The following is a 23,348-nucleotide window of genomic DNA, read 5'->3' on the forward strand; positions in this document are numbered from 1 at the left end:
CTTCCCTCCTAAGGCTTACTTTCCAAACTTTTGACCATCTCTGGACCCCTTCCAGCTTATCAGTAACCTTCTCGAACCTTCTGAGTTGGGCGCAATATTCCTTCAGGTGAGATCTGACCCATTGGCACCCCAACTTCCCTTGATTGGGACGCTTTGCTCCTGTGGATGCAGCCCAGCATCATCTTGGCCTTTTTAGCTGCAGCATCACACCAGAGTCGGGACGTCGATGGCCCCAAAGCTGGTTTTTGCAGCCCTTGGCCTCTTTCTGCCCCTGACTCACAAAAGGATGAATCATCTCACCTGGAAGCCTTGTAAGGGATGGCCTGCCAAAAACAAAACCCATTTTTGAAAGCCAAGAATGGACTCCTGGCCCCTTCTGGGTGCCAGGGAGAGATTTGGCACTTCTGCCCCTGTTTGTCCCCATTCCGCACAATGGCTTTGTTTGTCCAGATAGCGATAGCCGCTCTTTTAAATGTACTTGGCAACATTAGCTTTGGAGTCAGACCAGAAACTGCTTATTGTTAGACTCCAACACCCAGAATCCCCCAAGTTGAGGAAAGCTGGGCTTTGCCATGCCAAGAAATACATATGTTATTTCCACTGCAACGGAGGAAATCTGGGCTTTGCAATCCAGACGTATTTTCCTACCAACGGAGGAAAGCTGCAGTCCGCAAAGTATAATTTTACCGCAAGCTGCGATTCTGATCTAGGCCATTGCAGATGGAGAGGAGGAGAGAAAACAAAGCCTGTACTTCGCACTCAGCACAGCATGGTTTTGCTTAACATTGATGCACTTCTGCTTAGAAATCTAGCTTCTGGGGACCAGGAAGGTTTCTTCCTCGCTCTCTTCCCCCCGCTTTGGCACAGTTGCCAAAGGTCAGTTGGGGACGATTGTTTGTTAGGCCTCGGTTCCAACAAACAAGGGACTCACAACAGAGCCATTGTTTAAACAAGCGAATCTTGGAAACTCTGCTGCTCTCTCTGAACTTGTTGCTTGGCTTGCTTTCTTGCGGTTTTGGTTAAATAGCCGTCGTTTTCATCGTCGTTTCAAACTCCATGAGGACCAGAAACCTGGGAGATAACTGAAGCCTCCATTTCATAGAAAGTGGATGCTCGGTGTATTGGGTGCATCCGCATTGCAGAAATAATCCAGTTTGACGCCGCTTTAACTGCCACAGCTCATGAATTAGACAGAAAATATGTTGTCACTTGGGCAACACCTTTGCAGGAGGTTCTGAAATGCAGAGTTGTTGTTGCATAGTAGATAGAGGATGGGCCCTTATGTTGCTAGACCTCATGAAGGAAGCCCAAAACCTCAAAATCATCATCATCAAATCCCGGCTTGCTTTATTTAAGAGATAAAGATCGGAACACAATTTTTCTTTCTCCTTCCCATTCTGTAAAAATGGCAAAGGAGAAAAGAAACTGAGGTCCAGAACACACTGCAGAAATGATCCAGTTTGAGACCGCTTGAACTGCCCTAGCTTAGTGCTAGGGGACTCTGGGAACTGTAAATTGGTGAGACATTGGGCCTTCTCTATCAGAGAGCTCTGGTGCCACAATACATAGCACTGAGCCAGGGCAATTAAAGTGGTCTCAAACTGGGTTATTTCTATAGTGTAGACAAGATGAGGCGGCAATGCAACCTTTGCAGAAACGGTTCCCCGGCTGTGGCTCGTAATTCGCACTGTCGTCCCGGGGAGCAGAGTCCAAAAGCTCCAAACCTTTGGCCGTGATGTGGAAATGGCAATTTGGTCACATTGGCCTGTAAGCTTGCTGGTACTGTCTCTTCCTCGCTCCAGCTATGTAAATATCTTACATTTGATCAGAGTTGGCAAATGTTGCCCTTTGGGGATGACACCTCCCAGAATCCCCCCCACCGGCATTGCATTTGCTGACTTCTGGGAGTTGCAGTGCCCCAAGTCTCCAAACTTGGTCCTTTGAAACCATGTGGTTCTCCCAAAGGACAACATTTCCCGAATTCTGGAAGGCGCATATCCCAGAAACATTTGCAAACTCTGTCTTTAGGAAAGCTCTCCCATCTAGTCTCCAAAAGGCAACATTTCCAATAGTCCAGGAGTTGCACTCCCCAAAGGGCAACTCTTCCAAAATGCTGGGAGTTGTAATCCTTAAGAGACCAGCATTTCCAGAAGTCTGGGCATCATAATCCCCCAGAGACTGACATTTCCAAAATGCTAGGAGTTGTAGTCTTCAAAAAGACCAACATTTCCAGAAGTCTGGGCATCACAATCCCCCAAAGACCAACATTTCCAAAATGCTAGGAGTTGCAGTCCCCAGAGGCCAACATTTCCAAAGGTGCTGGGATTTACAGTCCTTAAAAGGCCAACATTTCCAGATGACTGAGCATCATAACCCACCAAAGGCAATGTTTCCAAAACTTCCCAAGGGTTGTGCTCCTTAAGAGGCAACATTTCCATAGTGCTAGGAGTTGTATTCCCCCCCCCCCAAAGGGCCACATGCCAGGACTCATTTCTCTCTTCACCCCCAATTGCATTTGGGATAGGCTGTCGCTCTTTTGGATGCTTCGCCCCACAAATGGGTGCAGACAGGGTGAGATCCATCTGCTGAAATTGGTGCAGCAGGACAAGGCTGTGACTCACGGAGTGCCTTGCTGGGCACGGGTGCGTCTTACGAAACTTTATCCAGCTGGCCTGTCATTAAAACCTAGAATTTACTGTCGGGGATGCCAAGAAGGCAGCCAGGTGAATATCAAAGCCTGGGCAAAGGGATGATGGCCAGTTTAGGCTGAAAACCTGATACAGAAAGAGTTCTGAGAGGTAATTGAAGGGTGCCGTGGCATGAAAGGAGTCCGCTTGGCAACAAAAAGGGCGTAAGGATGCCGCCATGCGTGACACGCTTTTCGAGGGTGCCTCTTTGGCTTGGGGCAGCCCATGAAAAGAAGCCGCAGGTGTGGAGAAGCCTGCTTTTTGACTTTGTCTCTGTGAAGTGCTTATGATACCAAAGAAATGCCTTCTTTCCTTCGGCACATCTCGCATTCTGGGATGTATTGCAAGGATCGCTGGTTTAAGCCAGGTTGGTTTAAGCCAAGGTTTAAGCCAGTGATCCTCAAACGTTGGTCCTCCGTATGTTGTGGACTTCAGCTATCTTGGTCAATGATCTGGGAATCTGGAAACTGAAGTCCAAAACACCATCCAGAGTTTGGATGGATGGATGGATGGATGGATAGATAGATAGCGCAGACAGACAGACAGATGATACGACTGATCGATCAATCGATCAATACAGAATTTGCTAATATAGTTGGCCCTCTGCATCCATGGATTTTTTTTCATCCATGGATTCAACCATCTTGAAAATATCCAAAAATAATATAAATTCCCAAAAGCAAACTTTTATTTTCTGTTTTGTATAAAGGACACCATTATTATTATTATTATTATTATTATTATTATTATTATTATTATTATTATTATTGGGACTCGAGCATCCATGGATTTTGTTATCCACAAGGGATATTAATAATAATAGTATTTAATGGGAATTGAGAATCCATGGATTTTGGTATCCATGAGGCTCCTGGGACCAAACCCCAACGGATCCAAAGCTTCCACTGTATTAAAGCATTGACATTTGTAGGATCTGGGGAGACGGGTTAAACACGCAGACGCCTGTTATCATATTAAAGATTACAGCAGATAAACTTTCTTGGGAAAGCCATTGCACACCTTGAGATGCCACCACCCACAAGGATGCCCAGCCCTTGGTATCGCCACATCTGGGGCTCTGGAGGAGAGCTTTCATTTGGCACAGAGAGCATCTCCAGGACGTAGGAGCCTGAGTTAGTTGGCACACCGGTCCGCTGGCTGTGGTCTTGCCCCCGTTGGGCGAGATGGACGACGGGTGAGTTTCTGCCATCGTTGCTTCTTCTGGAGGGATTTCCCATGGAAGATGGAGCAGGGCTTGCTTTCTGATGCTCCATAGGCTAGGAAAACAAAGCAATGGATTTGAATGCAAGAAAGGAAAGCTGCCTTGAGTTACTGTGCTGGGGGGAAGTCAGGGTATAAATAAACATCATCATAATGGTAGTGGTGGTGGTGGTGATGATGATGACGTTGGAGATTCCACCTGAACATTAGGACAAATTCCTTGATATTAAATGACGCTTGATGGTGGAATGGGCCAAAAGCATCTGCAGAAGTAGACTTTAGCTCATGCTGCCAACTTCTTTCTTTCAGTTAGTCTCAAAGCTGCTACAAGATCTCTCTACATACTATTTAGAAAGGATTTCTAATTTGTATTGACATCCTCACATACTTATGGCATATATATGTCTGTCTATGGCTTCCACTCCACCAACTGCGTCTGAGGAAGTAGACTGAAGTCTCGGAAAGCTCCTGCTGCCAACATCTTTCTTTCAGTTAGTCTCAAAGGTGCTACTAGATCTCTCTGGCGGGTGTTCGAGTCACTTTCTTTGGAGGTCTTTAAGCAGAGGTTGGATGGTTCTTTCAGGAGTGCTTTCATTGTGTATTCCTGCATGGCAAGGATTGGATTAGATGGCCCTTGGGAGTCCCTTGCAATGCAAGGACTCGAAATCTGCAGCTACAATCCTGCAAATCTGCAAATGCGATGCCTAACTGTCCTCCTCCTTTGCTCGCCACGGTTGGGTTTCCGCTTTACTTGGCTATATATGGTGGCTACCGCATTGCAGAGTTACTACCATTTGATACCACTTTAACTGCCCTGGTTCCATCCTGTTAAATGTAAGTCTTGTATATATGTGCCTCCAAAATCTAATTTAAATACAACCCTGGGATGTGTGGTTTGTCGAGAGAGCTCTCTCAAAACTACAAATCCTAGATCCGTCGCAGTTAAAGCAGTGTCGGTAGTAATTGCAAAAGTCAAAGCTGCAAATGCGGAGGGATGACTGCATTTCAAATATCGCAGTGAAATCATTTCCCACACGACGCTGCGAACGTGTTTGAACATAGCATCCAAACAAATCAAGATAAATGTTATTTGGAGTGCTGGGGAAAAAACCATCTAGTTCTAGCTTTGGTTGGGAAAACTGGCATTGCCGGCTTGCTGCTGAGTTGACTTAAGACAGTATCTTCCATTGCTTCATCTGGCAAGGATTTCGGCGTAGGTTTGGGTTTGGGCATCCTCCCTTTTTCTCGCGGAACTGATGCAGTTCGACGCCGCTTTAACTGTTGTTTTTTCCATCCTGTGGAATTTGTCGTTTTCTATTGTTTTTACCATCGGATACCATTTTATTATTGTATTGCGATAGGGAAATAGTTCACGAATCTGCAAAGACTCTGTCGCACAGAGCCAGGACAGTAAAAGCGGCATCAAACTGCATTAATTTTGCAACGTAGATGCAGAGATGCCTTCCATGTCGTTGGTTATGTTGGTGTGCCCAAAAGCAAACTCTCTCCAACTCCTGGGGGTCTCTTTACGCCCCCAAATTTTAAATCTCCAAGTGGTCATCTCTTTTTTGTCTTTCTCCTCGCAGGATGTTCCAGACTTTATACAATTACTTCTGGTGGGAACGGCTCTGGTTGCCGGCCAACCTGACGTGGAGCGACCTCCAAGACCACGATGGCCGGATCTACGCCAAGGCCTCCGACCTCTACTTCACCATCCCTTTAGCCTTCGTCTTCCTGGTGGTCCGGCACCTCTTCGAAATGTGAGTATCCATGGTTCGAGAAGGACGCTGAGAAGCTGGAACGTGTCCAGAGAAGGGCCACCAAAATGTTGAAGGGCCTGGAAACCATGAAGCTCTATGAGGAGAGACTTAGGGAGCTGGGTACATTTAGCTTGGAGAAGAGACGGTTAAGAGGTGGTATGATAGCCCTGTTTAAACATTTGGAGGGATGTCATATTGAGGAGGGTGCTAGCTTGTTTTCTGCTGCTTCACAGTAAAGGACCTGGAGCAATGGATCCAGCGATAGGAAAAGTGATTCCACCTAAGCATTAGGAAGAACTTCCCGACGGCTTCAAAGTTCACATTAGAGCCTGGAGCGGATGGACCGCATCTGCTGATGACTTGCAAGAGTCTTTGGTTTGGGAATCCTGTTCTCCTGGGGTGCTTTTGAGGCATTTCTGGGCAAATAATAAGAGAACTGGAGAGATGCTCTATAATCCAGAATTTGCCCTGATAAGGATGAGGGTGGCTGGGGTCTTGTTAAGGGCAGGATTTCAATTGCAACCTATTTGGACCACAGGCATTTCCCAAGACTTTTCCATCCAGGTCAGTCTGTCTGCATTTGGGTTGGAGCCGGAGCTGTGTGCGATGTGGTTTTGCCTGTTTGCGTCTTCTTTCGCAAAGGTGGCGCTCTTGGTGGTGGATACGTAACGGGGGCTTAACTGCCTTCTCCCATTCGTGTTTTGGACCGATAATAGCATTTCAAGTGTGCAATGGAGTGATATTTCTGCACGTATTGCATATGTCATATTGTTGGTGTTGCATACAGGGGTGCATAATGGAACGTTCCTTGCAAAACAGTGCATGCGTCTGCATGCAGTTTTTGCTTACGGAAGTGCATGTGTCGCAGACATCATATGGTTTTCATTGCACATTATTATAGGTGGATCTTTGGCATAGATAATATATATGGGTGTGGATGGTTTGCATATATAGTGTAGTCTTTATGGCAGATAGGAATATATATGAATCTATTGCACAGATACTTAGGATGTACAATATGAACCCTGTATTCATGGGTTTCGCTTACCATCTTCTGAAAAAATATCTTCTCTCTGGGATTTTCTAGGCCCTCCAGTGCTATTCTGTGGTCTATTTGCAATAGAAGATGACCATAGAGTCACACTGAAGGACCTAGAAATGCCTAGGAAGGTGTTCCTTCTAGGATTTCTAGGTCCTTCAATGAGATTCTATGGTATGCTTCCAGCAGAAGATAACCATAAAGTTGCACTGGAGCACTGGGAAATGCCTTGAATGGTGTCCTCTCTAGGATTTTCTTGGTCCTTCAATGCAATTCGTATGTTTCCAGGAGAAGGTGATCATAGAGTCGTGCCGGAGGACCTAGAAATGCCTAGAGAGTGTTCTCTCTAGGATTTTCTAGCTCCTCCACTGCAACTCTATGGTCAGATCCCAGCAGACGTCATTCATTTTGATAGGCTTTGCATGGATACATGGATTATACATGGATTTGCATGGTCACAGCAAGTCTGGGATATGGAGGTCATACAGTATTGCAAACCGAAGTAGATATGGGTCTCTTGCGCAGGTAATAGAGGGGTTCATTACAAATGTTGCAAGTTCTGACAAAGAAGCCCTAAAAATCACAACACGCAACAAGTCCCAGGATTTTGTAGCCACAGCAGTTATAAAGCAGTGTCGAAGTGGGTTATTTCTGCAGAGCAGATGCAGATTTAGTTAACTGAGATTCACAGAACTTGTTTCAGGGAAGAGAAATCTATGGAAGAGATGCGAGAGGTGGGATTTGGGGGAAGTTTCCAACCCATCAAAACTCAAAGGCTGTTTGTCGTTCCAGATAATGAACCGCAAGGAATGTGCCAAATTTTAACAGGATCACTTTGGAGGTGTAAATAATTCACCCGAAGCGCACTTTCCTTCCCCTTGCAAAGAAGGTGGAAATAAATACGCATAAGAGCCAACCTTCAACTCCTTTAGCTGCTAAAGATTTTTAAAACAGGCTGAAATCAATGAAATAACGATAACCCTTTGTCTGTGGGCGCCGACGAATTCCTCGGGAGGAATGGCGTCTCGCCGCGGGAGACGGGGATCGCGCACCAAGAACGGAGAAAACAATGGAGCGAAAAGAGGGATGCGGTTGGCACAATCGGGGCATTGTGCCATTTGGGCCGATGACCCACATTAGGTCAGCAACCTCCCCGAATGGTCCTGGGACGGCACATTAAAAAGCCATGGTTTGTCCCTGTCGCCCAAGAAAAAGAAACAAAGGAGAGACAGAGAGAGCTTTGTCTTTGCAAGGACAGGGCAGTGCGTGTTTGTGTGTGTGTGCGTTGTATGCTCACGCATTTGTCGCACAATGCGGATTCCACTTTGACTGCCGCAGCTGCATCCTATGGAGTGTCAGGAATGGCACGGTTTTGGATCCTCAGCCAGAGAGCTCCATTGCCTCTCCAAACTAAGAAAGCCCATTATAATAAATAATAATAAATGTTATTTATTTATATGCCGCCTCTCCCGCAGGATTATTCCACCTGTTGGACTATGACTCTGTGGACCAGGGTTCGAATCCTAGCTCGGCCATGGAAACCCATTGGGTGACAGTCTCTCAACCTCTGAGGATGGCAATGGCCAACCTCCTCTGAACAAACCTTGCCACCTAGTGCCTGACTTGCTATTAAACTGTTCAGGGACTTGCTGCAAAGGTGGATGGTTGTTGTTGTTGTTGTTATTATTATTATTATTATTATTATTATTATTATTATTGGTACTACTAGTCAATGGGTGACCCTTGGGCAAGTCACACTCTCTCAGCCTCAAGGGAAGGCAATGGCAAACCTCCTCCGAACAAACCATGCCAAGAAAAACCCATGATAGGTTCGCCGTAGCATCTCCATAAGTAGGCAATGACTTGGAGGCACGCGACAGCAACAACAATAACAAATCATCATTATGGTGTAGTGGTTTGAGTGTTGGACTACGACTCTGGAGACCCGGGTTCAAATCCCCGCTCAGCCATGCGAATCCAATGGGGTGACCCTTGGGCAAGCCGCACTCTGAACAAACCTTGCCAAGAAAGCCCCATGATAGGGTCGCCATAAACCAGAAATGACTCGAAGGCACGGCACAATGGCGCAACGCTTGTTGTAGGTTGTTATCGGCGCTGCAATCTCTGCTGAGAAAGTGGTAATCCGCACATGCTCCACATTTATGCGAACTTTTTTTTCTGGCACTGAACTTGGCCATTAAGTCCATTTCTGGGCTGAGAAGCCTAGGTCAAATTTAAGATCTGGTCAATTTGGAAAAGGAGATCATAAATGCTGAAAAATTCTGTATTACTCTGAATTGCAGAATAACCCTGTCTGCCTCTCTCCCTTTCTCTTTCTCGTTCTGTTTGTTTTCTTTCCTCTTTTGGCTCCCGTTTGGCGCTCCAGGTACGTAGCCACTCCGCTAGCCGGCCTTTTGAACGTCAAGGAGAAAGTCCGGTTAAAAGCGACTCCAAATCCGGTCCTAGAAAGATTTTACATTTCTTCCTGCAAACACCCCAAACAGGTAAAAGGAGCCACAATGTGCAAAACGTACCTTCCAATGTACAGTGAATGGGGCTCATGCATGCGGCGGTGCATGCACACTGACCCTTGCACCCCACGTATTCCCGTGCGGCTTTGCGTGTATGCTCAAAGCCATTTATAGTGTGCCCGTGTATAACGCAGGCGCGCTGTGGTTTGTGAGGTCGGTTTCCAAATTTCCATTCCACTCGGAGGGGTCCCTGATTCTCTTCTGCTCCCATCGCAGGCCGACATTGAGGCCCTGTCGAAGAAAAGCGGATGCACCGCCCGGCAGGTGGAGCGTTGGTTCCGGCGCCGGCGCAACCAAGACCGGCCCAGTTTGCTCAAGAAATTTCGGGAAGCCAGGTAAGTCGGGAGGCACCTTCGCCGCACAGTGCGCCGTCGTATTGCGGGACACTTATGGACCAGTCCACCAACGTCCGTAGGCAGATGGTCAGCATCTAGCGTCCAAGAAGCTGTTTCCTCCCATTTTGGCCCACTGTCCAGCTTTGGGATTGTTTTTAAGGTTTAAAAGTATATCTAAGGGTGCATTTATTATGTTGTAATTATAAATTTAATAATAATAATCATAGAATTCTATGATTCTATTATTATTACTAATATTATATTAGTAATATATTATATTGTTAATATAATATTAATATTCTTATTAATATATTATTATTCATAATAATATAGCACTGTAAATTTAATAATTATAATAATCATAGAATTCTATGATTCTATAATTATTAATATATTATTGTTAATATGTTATATTATTAATATAATATTATTCTTAATAATAATAATAATAATAATAATAATAATAATAATAATAATAATATAGCACTGTAAATTTACACAGCATTGTAAATATTAATACTACTACTAATAATAATGCATTTGGGAACTGGAAATGTCACTAAAGTGGTTGTAAGAGTGTCTTATCCGGATCTTGGTCCATTTTAAAATCATATATTAATAGCAAATCCCTTTTATTATTATTATTATTATTATTATTATTATTATTAAGCTTATTTATATAGCGATGCCAATTTCCAAGGGTGGCTTTTTATTATAACAAATATCAGGATGGAGGGCAGCAAAATTTAAGGGGAAACGCTTCTGAACATGGAGAGCATGGTTCACAACCCCCAGAAAGCTGAATATTTGTAAGGGAAAATAATGGGATTTTGCTAAACCGGAGCATAATGCACCAAAGGATAGATACACTGCTGCATTGCGTTGCAGCATGAGGTTTTGCAATTTTAGGATTAAATATAGCAACGCCCCATCAATACAACAAATAAAGTATAATAATAATAATAATAATAATAATCCGACTGGAATAAATTTGAACAAGAGCGAGCGTGACGCTACAACAACCACAACAACAACACACCCAATACTTTGTGCTTCCTTTTTCTAGTTGGAGATTCACCTTTTACCTTGTTGCTTTCATTGCTGGCATGGTTGTTATAGTGGATGTAAGTACCCTTCTTTTCCTTCCATGTTTTAATTAATTCATTTGGAAAAATTGGGGTGAATTTTTAACATTTCGAAATGGCGTCTGCTCCTTTGTCATTCTTCGCTAACCTGCGCCATCTCTGCGTCCAAATTCTTTTGCAGAAACCTTGGTTTTACGATCTCCGGAAAGTTTGGGAAGGCTATCCTGTCCAGGTGAGTACATTTGTACCCCTAGATTTGTGGGGTTAGAAAGCCGCCACATAGGGGAATTGCGACCACCCCTCCGTTTTTGGGGACTTGGAGTCCGCGTACGTCGGAAATGCGCGTGTGGCGAACGGAGGGCGGCATAATGGGACACGCGCCCAAGACGCATGTCTGCAAAGGAGCACAGCTCCCATTGAAATCAATAGGGACTTCAATATTGGTAGTTATCCATTTTTGCCAGGGGTTTGGAATGGATCCCCGCAAAAACGGAGGGGCAACTTCATTTGGGTCTTCCCAGGTCCGCAAGCCGAATCACTGTGATATAATATCAAATCATCACCATCCCCATCATTATCCTTATGGACCATGGTTGTGTTTGCCCCTTCATACTTATCATGGTTGCCCCATTGTGGTTATGAAACGTAATGCGATGATGTTCCCAAAAGACGTTGGGGAAATGAGATTGCGTTTCACGAGTGAAGTGTGATAATGATCCACAACTGCAATGGGGCACAGATGTCCAAAAGTGTTTCTGTCCTGGAAGCACGATGGGGCAAATGCAATTGCTTTCCATAAGAACGAGGGGTCAATTGCATTCTGTAAATATGTACTTACGGTCAATTTTAATCAATCAATTTTAAATATGTAACATATGTAAATGTGAGTATATATCTATGAGGACTGTAGGGTCGAATGGAATGACATTTAGTGAGCAAAGCATGGTCATGTTCCACAGCCGCAATGGGGCAAATGCAATACATTCCATAAACGTGGCGCATCAAATAATGGGATTGTGTTCTGCAAACATGATCATGGGGCAAATGTGAGCATATTAAGATGCTGGGGTAAATGCCATTGCTGCATGGACTCATGTATACGGCTAGAAATTGTAGTCGAAAAATGGACCCCAAAAACCAGAGTCGCCAATCTGTCCTGGAAGCACGGACCCTATGTTTTACCCTCAACTCATCCACAGTACAGATCAAAAACCCCTAATTTTGGTCCCCAAAACCTGTCCTTGACTTATCCATGAGGCCGACTTATAGCGGAGTGTATATGGTACGTTTCATAAGCAATGTGTGATCGCATCCCACAACCGCAATGGGGTCAGTGCAATTATATTCCATGTGTATTGTGGGGCAAAGGCGATTGCATTCAATAAACACCACGGGCAAAGTTTATTTAAAGTGTCGTTTCCGAATATTGTATCACATAGAATTGGACTATTTGTCGTTGCTGCTGTTGTGACTGTTGTTATTATTACTGTTTGGCTTCCTTCTCCAGACCATGCTGCCTTCCCAGTACTGGTATTATATGATCGAACTCTCCTTTTACTGGTCCCTCTTGTTCAGCATCGCCTCCGACGTCAAGCGAAAGGTGAGCAAACTGGTTTCCGAACGCATCCATGGCTCATTGTCATCGTGCATGTCTGATATACGGCAATCCTAAGGTTAATTTATCATGAGGTTTGTTCAGAGGGGGTTTGCCATGGTTTGCCACGGCCATCCTCTGACACTAAGACTTGGTCATCCGATGGGTTTCCGTAGCTGAGCTAGGACTCGAACCCGGGTCTCGAGTCATAGCCCAACTCAAACCACTGTGCCATAGGAATATTAGCCTCGTTATATTTCCAACTTGCCTTTTCCCCAATGCGTATTTAAGGAGCATTTTATATAAGAGACACCTTTTTGTTATGCCGTTGGATTGAATGGACTTGAGCATCCCTGGATTTTGTTATCCGTGGAGGGTCCTAGAAGCAAACCCCAGCAAATAACAAGGACCCACTGTATATATATGTGTGTGTGTGTGTGTGTGTGTGTGTGTGTGTATATGGCACATGGAGTGAGTTTTTCAAACACAGCACATGGGCAGCAGGTCCAAAACTCCACTTCTAATATTTGGAGTCTTCCATCAAACCCTGTGTTTCTTTGGTACAACTGTGACCAGAGTCTTTGTGATCGAATAAACCATCATCTCCTGCGACATCTGAACCTGAAACCATGGCTTAGCCCAACTATCTTTAGAGCGACAAGCCAGCTTTGTCAAAGTATAGTTTGGAGCCGGCTTGTTCCCACTGCGGGCAAGAAGACGCAAACCGCCATTTTGCATCCGGAAAAATATGGGCAAATAAAGGACGTTGGTTTGGTAATTTTTCCAAATGCAAAACTGTGGTTTGTTCTTAGTCGCGACGGACTTGAAACTGTAGAAAGAACGCACAACGGAGGTTGTGGTTGCAATGTTAGAGGCTGGATTTCTTCTTTTTACCTCAATATTCAGAGTTGTTTTACCTTGGTTTGCAATCCTCTTGACGTAGGTCTCTTTTATTCTTCCAACCGGAGTGCGTCTCCTTCTATGCGCTTCAAGTTTGAATGGGTCCTGAGCTGTTTTTCCTGAACGTCGGTCGTGGACTGTTCCAATAAATGGAGCTGAATTATTATTATTATTATTATTATTATTATTATTATCATAACCTCTGACGTTTTTCCAAAATTTCCAAAGTAGCAAATGATGGGCAAGGATAAAAATAAAGGATAAAGAAGGATAAAGAGATGTGTCCTAGTTTTTGGAGGCCATCCCTCTCTTTGAGAAACTGTCCATTCGAAACCCAAAGACGCAAGAGCGGCAGCTTTCAGATTTATCACATTTTAGTAGTCTTAGCTACTAAAGACAAGTCTTCGCTACTAAAAACTAAAGACTAGTCTTAGCTACTAAAGTAGTCTTAGCGACTAAAGACTCAAGCCTAGTCTTAGCTACTAAAGATTCAAGACTAGTCTTAGTGACTAAAGACTCAAGACTAGTCTTGGCTACTAAAGACTAAAGACAGCATAGCAGTCTTAGCGAGGAAGACCCCAAAGTCCCACGTTCTTTGACATTTCTTCCCAGTATGGCAAACATTTGTTTTGCTAGAAGCATATTGCTGAGCAGAAGTCGCAGCTTTCCTCTTTTCGCCTCGCTGCCCGCAAAACAAAATGGCAGCCGCGCCTTTGGTTCCAGATTTGTCTCTTTTTTTTTAATGGCATGTAATTAACTGTAAAAGAACTGTAGAAAATAATCATTTATTATTATTATTATTATTATTATTATTATTATTATTACTAACCTTTATTTATAAAGCACTGTAAATTTACACAGCGCTGTACATACAATCTTTTAGTTAGACGGTTCCCTGCCCTCAGGCTTACAATCTAAAAGACACGACACAAAAGGAGAAGGGAGTGGTGGTGGGGAATGGGATCAGGTCCAGCAGATCTTCTCCACCTCCGAGGCCTGGACCAAGGCAGATGGACTGGAGGAAGGGCTTGGCTTCTTGATGGATGGTTAAAAGGAGGCTTCCTGGGTCAGAGAGGGGCTCGCCTCTGGGAACGCTTCTCTAAACAATATAGTCTTTAACTAGTTTTGAAACTGGGTAGAGAAGTGATGAGGTGTGCATGAGGGGGAAGAAGGTTCCAGGAGTAAGGGGCAGCAAGCGAGAAGGGACGAATTTGGGAGGGGGCAGTGGTAGTCCTACACTGTGACAGGAGACCTTGACTACCAGAGCGGAGGGTACTAGTAGGAATGTAAGGAGAAAGAAGGTCAGATAAGTAAGGAGGGGCCAATCCATGGAGGGCTTTGAAAGTACAAAAGCTTGTGCCGGATGCGGAAGGGGAAGGGGAGCCAATGAAGGGAGGATAAAAGAGGAGAAACATGGTCAAAGCTGCGAGCGGATGTGACAATACGGGCAGCTGAATACTGGACAGAGATTAAAGGATGGAGGTGTGAAAGAGGAACCCCTGTTAGAAGGAAGTTACAATAATCTAGTCGCAAAACCACTAGGGAATGGACCAGAGTCTTGGCAGTGGAGATAGAGAGGAATGGACGGATCTTGGCAATGTTGTGGAGAAAGAATCTACAGGCCTTGGCGGTGGCCTGGATCTGGGGAATAAATGACAGAGAAGAGTCAAAAATGAAGCCAAGACTGCGGGCTTGATGAACCGGTTGGATAAAAGTGTCATCAACAGAAACAGAAAAAGAGTAATGACGGGTGGGTTTAGGCGGAAAGACGAGAAGCTCAGTCTTAGTCATGTTGAGCTTCAAGTGCCAAAGCCGCATCCACTGAGAGATGGCAGTCAGACAAGAAGAAACTTGGTGTTCAAGCCCCGTCGAAAGGTCAGGGGTGGACAGATACAGCTGAGTGTCATCGGCGTACAGATGATAGGAGAAACCAAAAGAACTGATGAGTTTACCTAGGGACAGTGTGTATAGAGAGAACAGAAGGGGACCCAAGACAGAGCCCCGGGGAACTCCAACAGATAGGGGAACAGAGGACGAAGTCTGACCACCTGTGACCACTGCAAAAGATCTATCTGACAAGTAGGATTTAAACCAGTCAAGAGCAGAGTCAGAGAACCCAAGGTCAGAAAGTAAATCAACCAGGAGACAGTGATCCAGTGTCAAAGGCTGCAGACAAATCAAGAAGAATGAGAATAGAGTAGAGGCCGTTTGCCTTGGCCCGCAAGAGATCGTTTGAGATCTTGGTGAGGGCTGTCTCTGTAGAGTGCCGTGGGCAGAAGCCAGACTGGAAAGGGTCCAGGATGGAGTTGGCTTCAAGAAACTTAATACAGCGAGAATAAATGACCTGTTCTAGGACCTTAGAAAGAAAAGGAAGAAGAGAAATTGGACGATAGTTAGACAAAGAAGAGGGGTCGAGAGAGGGTTTCTTCAGAATTGGGGAAACGAGAGCATGTTTGAAGTCAGAAGGGAAGGAACCCATAGAGAGAGAGAGATTAAAGATATAGAGGAGCGAGGGCAGAAGAGAAGGGGCTATAGAGATTAGGAGACGGGAGGGAATAGGATCAAGAGAGCAGGTAGTAGGTTTGGAAGAATTTAGCAGCATAGAGAGTTCATCCAGAGAAACGGGGAAACCCAGAGAGTTTATTAGTAGAAGGTACCAGGAGGTTAGTGATAAGGGGCAAGTCAGGAGGAACTATTTCAGATCGAATAGTAGTGACTTTAGTGATGAAGTAGTTGGCGAAGTCAGTGGGAGAAAATGATGAGAAGACAGGGGGAGAGGAAGGTTTTAATTTAATTACAGAGGAACTGTAGAATTAAACTAACATTTTTGCTTACTTAGGTAAGCAATTGGTTTTGGCAGGAAACTCTCTGAGGTGACCGGAGTTGCCTTCAAAAACCTTTGAAAACGCCACACTTTTCTATCTGTGATCTCATAGAATCGTAGAATCATAGAGTTGGAAGAGACCCCAAAGAGGGCCATCCAATCCATCCCCATTCTGCCATGCAGGAACTCTCAGTCAAAGCATCCCCATTGACAGATGGCCCTCCAGCCTCTGTTTAAAGACCTCCAAAGACGGGGACTCCATCACAAGGCCTTCCACTGTCGAATAGCTTTTACTGTCAAGTTCTTCCTAATGTTTTGGTTGAATCTCTTTTCCTTTACTTTGAATCCATTGCTCCATGTTTTAGTCTCTGGAGCAGCAGAAAACAAGCTTGCTCCCTCCTCAATATGACATCCCTCCAAATGCTTAAACAGGGCTATCGTATCACCTCTTAACTGTCTATTCTCCAGGCTGAACATACTAAGTCTCTCCTCATTGGGCTTCATGGTTTCCAGGCCCTTTACCATTTTGGTGGGATCTCTCTTCCTCTTATTTGAATCCATTGCTCCTTGTGCTCTTCTCTGGAGCAGCAGAAAACAAGCTTGCTCCCTCCTCGATATGACACCCCTTCAAGTATTTAAACAGGGCTGCCATATCGCCTCTTAACCTCCTTTTCTCCAGGCTAAACATCCCCAGCAGAATAAGGCCTTCTTCATAGGGCTTCATGGTTTCCAGGCCCTTCACCATTTTGGTGGCCCTCCTTTGAACATGCTCCAGTTTCTCCACATCCTTTTTAATTGTGGTGCCCAGAACTGGACACAATATTCCAGGTGGGGCCTGACCAAACAGAATAGAGTGGAACTATTACTTCCCTTGATCTAGATACTATACTTCTATTGATGCAGCCAAGAATTGCATTGGCCTTGTTAGCTGCCGCATCACACTCTTGACTCATGTTCAACTTGTGGTCTACTTGGACTCCTAGATCCCTTTCACACATATACATCTCCTTAAGCCAGGTGTCCTCCATCCTGTTTCTGTGCATTTCATTTTTTCCTCCCTTACATTTCTCCGTGTTGAATTTCATTTTGTTAGCTTTGGCCCAGCTTTCTAGTCTATTCAGGTCATTTTGAATCTTGATCCTGTCCTCTGGGGTATTAGCAATTCCTCCCAATTTGGTGTCATCTGCAAATGTGATAAATGTGCCCCCAATTCTATCATCCAAGTCATTGATAAAGAAGAATTAAACTAACATTTTTGCTTACTTAGGTAAGCAGTTGGTTTTGGCGGGAAACTCTGAGGTAAACCAGAGTCGCCTTGAAAAACCCCAAAATCATCCCTTGAAAATGCCACACTTTTCTATCTATGATCTGAATTAAACCCAGAAATTAAGAGCTGAATGTGTGTGTGTGTGTGTATATCTATATATGCGCAAAACAAAATGAACACTCGTCGCGCCACTCGGACGCCTCCGGCAACCAATTTTTCTTCCGCTTTCCTGACGATGGCGAGAGGCGTAAACCGCAGCCACCTTCCTCTTAATAATAATAATAATAATAATAATAATAATAAATTCATTTCTTCCATGTTGTCTCCTTTTTTTTTGCGTAGGACTTCAAGGAGCAAATAATCCATCATGTGGCCACCATCATCTTGATCAGCTTCTCCTGGTTTACCAACTACATTCGGGCCGGGACCCTCATTCTGGCCTTGCACGACTCTTCGGACTACTTGCTGGAGGTGAAGGAACGGACCGCTGGGAGTTGTAGTGCGCCTTTACAACGGCTGGATTGGGAAGGCTAACATGGACAGAGGGAGATGCGCTTGTCCAAAGAGCAAAGGGTTTTGATTTGGGGGGGACATTATCTCCAAATGCGTTCCACGGGACGAGTCTTCCTTGTCCAGAATTCAAAATCTTCAATAATAATAATAATCATCATCATCCTTCCTAACCACAGATCTGGGAATACTAACAGAGGCGCGGCCTCCATTGTTTCCAAAGGAGCGGGCTTGTGCGCCATTCAAACCTATGGGGCTTGGATATGCGCAAGCCTCCATTTTCACAGGGGGATCCAGAACGGATCTCCTGCGAAAACAAAGGGCCAACTGTGTGTGTGTGTGTGTATATACATATATATCTATACACGTGTGTGTATATATATATGTGTGTGTGCGTGTATACAAACATATTTATATATGTGTGTGTGTGTATACACACACACACACACACACACACACACACACACACATGTATATAAACGTAATATATAAATAAACATTATTATTATTATGTTTATATCCTGCCTTCCTCCCAGTACAATAAAATAATAATTTTATTTCTCACAACACGGTTAAAACACAATCGTTACATAAAATGCACACACGAAGCTGCATAAAAATTGTTATGTTTACTTATAACAACATTTCTTAATATACATATTAAGAGATATACACAATATTTATATTGCAATACATGAAATGACAAATATAATAATGAGCTATTGCATCTACATATTAAGAGATGTACGCAATATTTATATTGCAATGGATGACAAATATAAATAATAAGCTATTGCATCTACATATTAAGAGATCTACGCAATATTTATATTGCAATATGTGGAATGACAATCCAATATAAATAATAAGCTCTTACATCTAGATTGTATTATACTATGTTATTGTAAAGTCCTATAGAGTCCTGGGATGTCTTTGCATGTTTTTCCCCCCAAAGAGGAGGGCTGTTGCAGGACTTTGTTATCCATTGCTAGCTGGGGATGATGGGACCTGTCATCCAACGCATCAGGAAAGGACCAGAATTGCTGATCCACTTATATACATATAACCAGGACAGCATGCGAATAAAGCTTTCTCCCTATTCTTGCTTTCCGTATGCGCAGTCGGCAAAGATGTTCAATTACGCCGGATGGAAGAACACTTGCAACAACATTTTTATCGTCTTCGCAGTGGTCTTTATCTTCACCCGGCTGATCATCCTTCCTTTCTGGTGAGAATTTATGCATCTTCGTTTTGGGTTTGAGCAGAAATCCTTTAAAACGTGAAGGCGTTAAAAACGGCAACTTGGTGGCACATAGGGGTTTGTGCTTATAAAAATGAAAACGATGGCGCAAAAAGATCTCGTATCGGACGCGTAATATTTAACTAGGACGCCATCTTAAAACCTAGTTTTCCAGCCCTATGTAATATATTTATATAATAATAATTAATAATAATAATAGCACTGGCTACAAAAGATGTCTCCTTTTAAAATGGTGCCGTGGAAATCATGCGCCCCACTGAATGATTGATTGATGCATCGTTATTTGGTATTTTAATGTATTTTAGTGCTGTTTTAATGTTGTAAGCCACCTTGATCCAATTTGAGAGGCGGGGTATTATTATTATCGACCGCAACTCCCAGCATCCCCCAGTCCAACAACTGGGAGTTGGAAAGGCCAGATACAAATTAATTGTCTCCAAGGATTCCATTTTAGGCGCCAAATCTGGGACTTTCTCTTATAAACGAGTCTGGATATACTCTTTGGCCAACGCTGGAGTCCGAAACATCAGGAGACGGAAAGGGTTGAGGACCGCTGGTCCTTGCTTTAAAAACGATATCCAATGGAGTCAAAAATAATCTTCATTTCTCTTCTCGTTCCTCCAGGATCTTGCATTGCACCATAGTTTACCCGTTGGACTTCTACCCAGCTTTCTTTGGCTACTACTTCTTCAACCTCATGATGATGATCCTTCAGTGCCTCCACATCTTTTGGGCGTTTCTCATTATCCGCATGGCCCAGAAGTTCATAACTGGAAAGGCAAGCTTGCAATATATTGTTGTTGTTGTTGTTGTTGTTATTATTATTAATTTCGTTATAGCTACTCCTTATAGATACGATAAGAGTAGAGTAAAAATTTAAGATACATAAAGAGAGAAATGACAGTAATGGCAACCAGGACTCTAGGAAAAGAAGTAAAGGATGATGAAGCTTTAAAATGTCACTAAAGTGAATGATTGCTGTTAAAATAATTAATGTAAGGATATTTTGGCTGGTAAATGAAAAATGGAAAGGAGGAAGAAGCTGTGAAGAGAGGAAGAATAGCAAGGGAATGGAAGGGCAATAAATGGAATTAAGAGGGTAAATGGAGACAGAAGGAAAGGAAGAGAAAAGGGACAAGGAAACTGGAGGAGGAAGAAACGAAAGAGGGAAAGAAGATAAAAGGAAGCTAGGCATACAAATCTTAACAAGTTGGGCTTGTTAAGATTTGGAATATCAAGTATATCAAGCACCGTTTAGCGGAAATGCAGGCTACAAATTGAGCCAATAAAGATATTCAGAATTCGCTTTACAGTGTTTTGAAGCACTGCTTTTTATAAATAAAAGGAAGGTATATAAATAAAGGAAATAAATAGAAATACATTCTCGTTGTGTCTGGATCCTCCTTCCAGGTGGTGGAAGATGAGCGCAGCGACCGAGACGAGACGGACAACTCGGACGAGGAAGAAGACAAAGCCGTCGCGGGTCCTACCAACTCCGCGGCCGCCAAAAATGGCCCGCTTACCAATGGCCACCCCATCTTGAACAATAACCATCGGAAAACCGAATGATCCTTCTTCTTCTTCATTTATGTTTTTTGGGGGGCGAGGGAGGCGTACCCATCCTTCTCCGGTTCTGGCTCACTTGTTGTCTGTCACGAGACCCGCAAGCGAGATTTTGTGGCCGAAACCAAAAAGAAAAGAATCCCCCCCTCCGAAAAAAACTTTCCACGAGAACATTTTTGAAATCCCGTCCCACAAACGAGGGATCCTTCTCCTTTTCTGTCTCGGTCGCTGGCGAAGTCGAAAGCGCCACCGGCTTTAACGGGTCCAGAAACAGGCGGCCATCTTAGAACAATTGTACATATGACGGAACAACTGGTCCTTAAGAGGCGTCTTCTTCTAAGAGGAGCTCTGATCGTGGAAAGACGGCGATCCCATTTTCCTTCTCCCCGTTCTTCCTTTCTTTGCCGGAAGTTTGCCTTCTTCTTTTTGCCTCTTTCCCCGTTTCTTCCTTACCAAATTGCCTTAAAACTAACGTTGGACATCTATCTGCCTTTCTTTTCCTCGTCCACTTTAAACCTGCCAAATCGACGAATACCTAAGAAGCTGTAGGAAGGGAGATGGTTAAAAAATGACAGTGGGTTCTTCCCTTGCCGATACACTTTAGGAAAAGAAAAGTCTATTTGAAGGACACTTTGGTGAGAGAACATGTCTGCCTTCAAGTCAACAGGCTTCTTCCTTCCCGTGCCAAAGGCCTTTGAATTAAATGCGTGTCCGAGAGCCGGGTTTGGCTTCGGCTCTCAAACGCTCCTCGGTGCCAGGATTTTCTCAAGTTTGCAAAAGGAAAATGATTGTGAGGAAGCCTTGCCCCGTCTCCAATTTCCACATTTTGAGGGATGGACATATTCGGAGGCAATGTACCTAATCTTTGTTTTATCTCCCTTAACGCTTCCGGTTCGGGGAGATAAAACGCAAAGCCGAGACAGGGTCCTGCTCTCCTGTAAAATGACACGTTTTAGGCTCAGCTTTGCCGTCACTTGAAAATGCCAAATATTTTGGATCTTGCGGAAGCCATAGGTTTTGCTGGCAAAGATGTATTCTTAGCCACGACAAATTAGGGGTCTCGATCCTATACGTTCCTAGGTACTTTTCTCACTTTCCCCCCTGAGACAAACCCTTCACAAAAGAGCATTTTTCATTTTAAATCTCGCTCGATGCCTTACCCCACAGTGGTTCTGTTTGGGATTTATACAAGTATCTGAGCAAGGAAAGCGATGGGTTGAATGGAAGCGGATACACACAGTACACGGAAAGTTTGGGGCCATTGGTGTGGGGTTTTGTTTGGGTCTTTTTTTACATTTTTACACAATATAGTGTTCAGAAAAGATCAGGTACAACTGCTCCCCTGTGGGGTGCATACATATATGTATATATATATACGGATATTTTTTTTGTCAAGGTTGGTGGCTACAGCAAACAAATCCAGTAGGTCAAGATGTCCATGGGATCCGACGGTGGCAGAAAGTGGGTTATATTCCTGTACGGCACAGTTTTTTCTTTCTATATTGAGCTTTTCCACTGCACTCCTCTTTTTGTTTTCCTCTGGGGCTGTAAGACTTTTTCCTACTCCACAATTTTCCCCCTTTGCCTAACCACCCTTTTCTCACCCGATTAAATATAAAACACCAAATTCTCTGTATAGTTAACTTGGGTTTCTCTCACAATCGGGAAACAGAACAATGTGGATGTATTCTTTTCCTTCCCCCTTTAATTTATTAGATAGGATTTTTTGAGGACCAGAGCAGGAGAAATTTCTGTTGTTGCAAAAGTAAAAGAGGTCCAAGGGTTGAGAAAATGCATGGAAAATTGACTCTAAATGGAGGAACGTTCTGTCGTGTTTTGTTTCCAGCCAAGCCCTGGGTTTTGGGAGGGAGGGTTTTAAGATGGAAAGTAATAAAACAAAAGGACCATTAGCATTACCTTCAGACCAAAATGTGTTTTTTTAAAAAATTAAAATATATTAAAAGCTAAATAAAACTAATGAAACTTCTGTTTAAAGGGAGGTGTGGTGCGTTTCATTACCAGAGGTTACGGGATGAACGTCCTTCCGCCAACCCCTTCCTCGCCATTTCGCAGGAATAAAAGGCAGCGTTATGGCACTGGGACAGAAAACGGCGAGTTTTCATCTAGACCCAACTGGGAACATTTTATTGCTATACAACAGTGGAAGGAAATGAAGGAAGAATCCTTCGGAAACACAACGGGAACTGTCAACACGAAACTGAGACAACTGGGAACAAACAAAAATGCCAAATGGAGATGTGGAGTGTCCAAAAGCTGCCCGTCCTCCGAAATCTGCCACTTTACAGCAAGCGGCCGCGACACTCGATGGCTCCGCAGCAGCAGAGAAGCTCCTTGCCTTCCACGCTCCCGACTTCGTAATTGTAGTCCCAAGTGAGCTCTGTACCTGCGCGGATCCTCCTGCAAAGAAATCGGAGGGTTCGTTCATTTGTTTCATTTCCCCCCTTTCTCTCAACAACGAGACTCAAGGTGGCCAGCGACACCTTTAAAAACAGCGCAGGTTGAAAATGATTCAAAGCCTTCCAAGTAAGCACAACAGATCGAGTTAAAAGCATAAAACTTCATTACTGTCAGGAAGTTCCTCCTAATGTTGTAAAGAGATCTTGCAGCACCTTTGAGACTAACTGAAAGAAATCTGCCAGCATGAGCTTTCGTAGACTTAAGTCTACTTCCTCAGATGCATGTCGTCTACGAACGCTCATGTTGCCACTTCTTTCTGTAGTTCAAAGGTGCTGCAAGATCTTACATACTGA

At 43.9% G+C, this 23,348-nt stretch overlaps 2 protein-coding genes across 5 annotated transcripts in view; one reads left to right on the forward strand and one right to left on the reverse strand.

The window, feature by feature from the left end:
* Positions 1-22,566, forward strand: part of CERS2 (ceramide synthase 2) — a 32,845-nt gene extending 10,279 nt beyond the window's left edge. For both annotated transcript variants that reach the window (XM_089483246.1, XM_089483245.1), the window contains exons 2-11: positions 5,495-5,668; positions 9,094-9,211; positions 9,455-9,573; positions 10,640-10,697; positions 10,840-10,890; positions 12,166-12,258; positions 17,586-17,714; positions 18,875-18,981; positions 19,639-19,792; positions 20,425-22,566. In XM_089483246.1, coding sequence (XP_089339372.1) covers positions 5,496-5,668; positions 9,094-9,211; positions 9,455-9,573; positions 10,640-10,697; positions 10,840-10,890; positions 12,166-12,258; positions 17,586-17,714; positions 18,875-18,981; positions 19,639-19,792; positions 20,425-20,583 — 1,161 coding nt within the window. In that variant the 5' untranslated portion in view covers position 5,495 and the 3' untranslated portion in view covers positions 20,584-22,566. The remainder of the gene's footprint in view (positions 1-5,494; positions 5,669-9,093; positions 9,212-9,454; positions 9,574-10,639; positions 10,698-10,839; positions 10,891-12,165; positions 12,259-17,585; positions 17,715-18,874; positions 18,982-19,638; positions 19,793-20,424) is intronic.
* Positions 22,567-22,699: 133 nt separating this feature from the next.
* The window catches only part of SETDB1 (SET domain bifurcated histone lysine methyltransferase 1), a 65,532-nt gene continuing 64,883 nt past the window's right edge, over positions 22,700-23,348 (reverse strand). For all 3 annotated transcript variants that reach the window (XM_089483232.1, XM_089483233.1, XM_089483231.1), the window contains one exon: positions 22,700-22,995. In XM_089483232.1, the coding sequence (XP_089339358.1) occupies positions 22,878-22,995 (118 nt within the window). In that variant the 3' untranslated portion in view covers positions 22,700-22,877. The remainder of the gene's footprint in view (positions 22,996-23,348) is intronic.

This window comes from Sceloporus occidentalis, unplaced genomic scaffold, assembly GCF_023333645.1.
Source record: "Sceloporus occidentalis isolate IW3139 unplaced genomic scaffold, rSceOcc1.0.p SCAF_20, whole genome shotgun sequence".
Classification (NCBI taxonomy): Eukaryota; Metazoa; Chordata; class Lepidosauria; order Squamata; family Phrynosomatidae; genus Sceloporus; species Sceloporus occidentalis.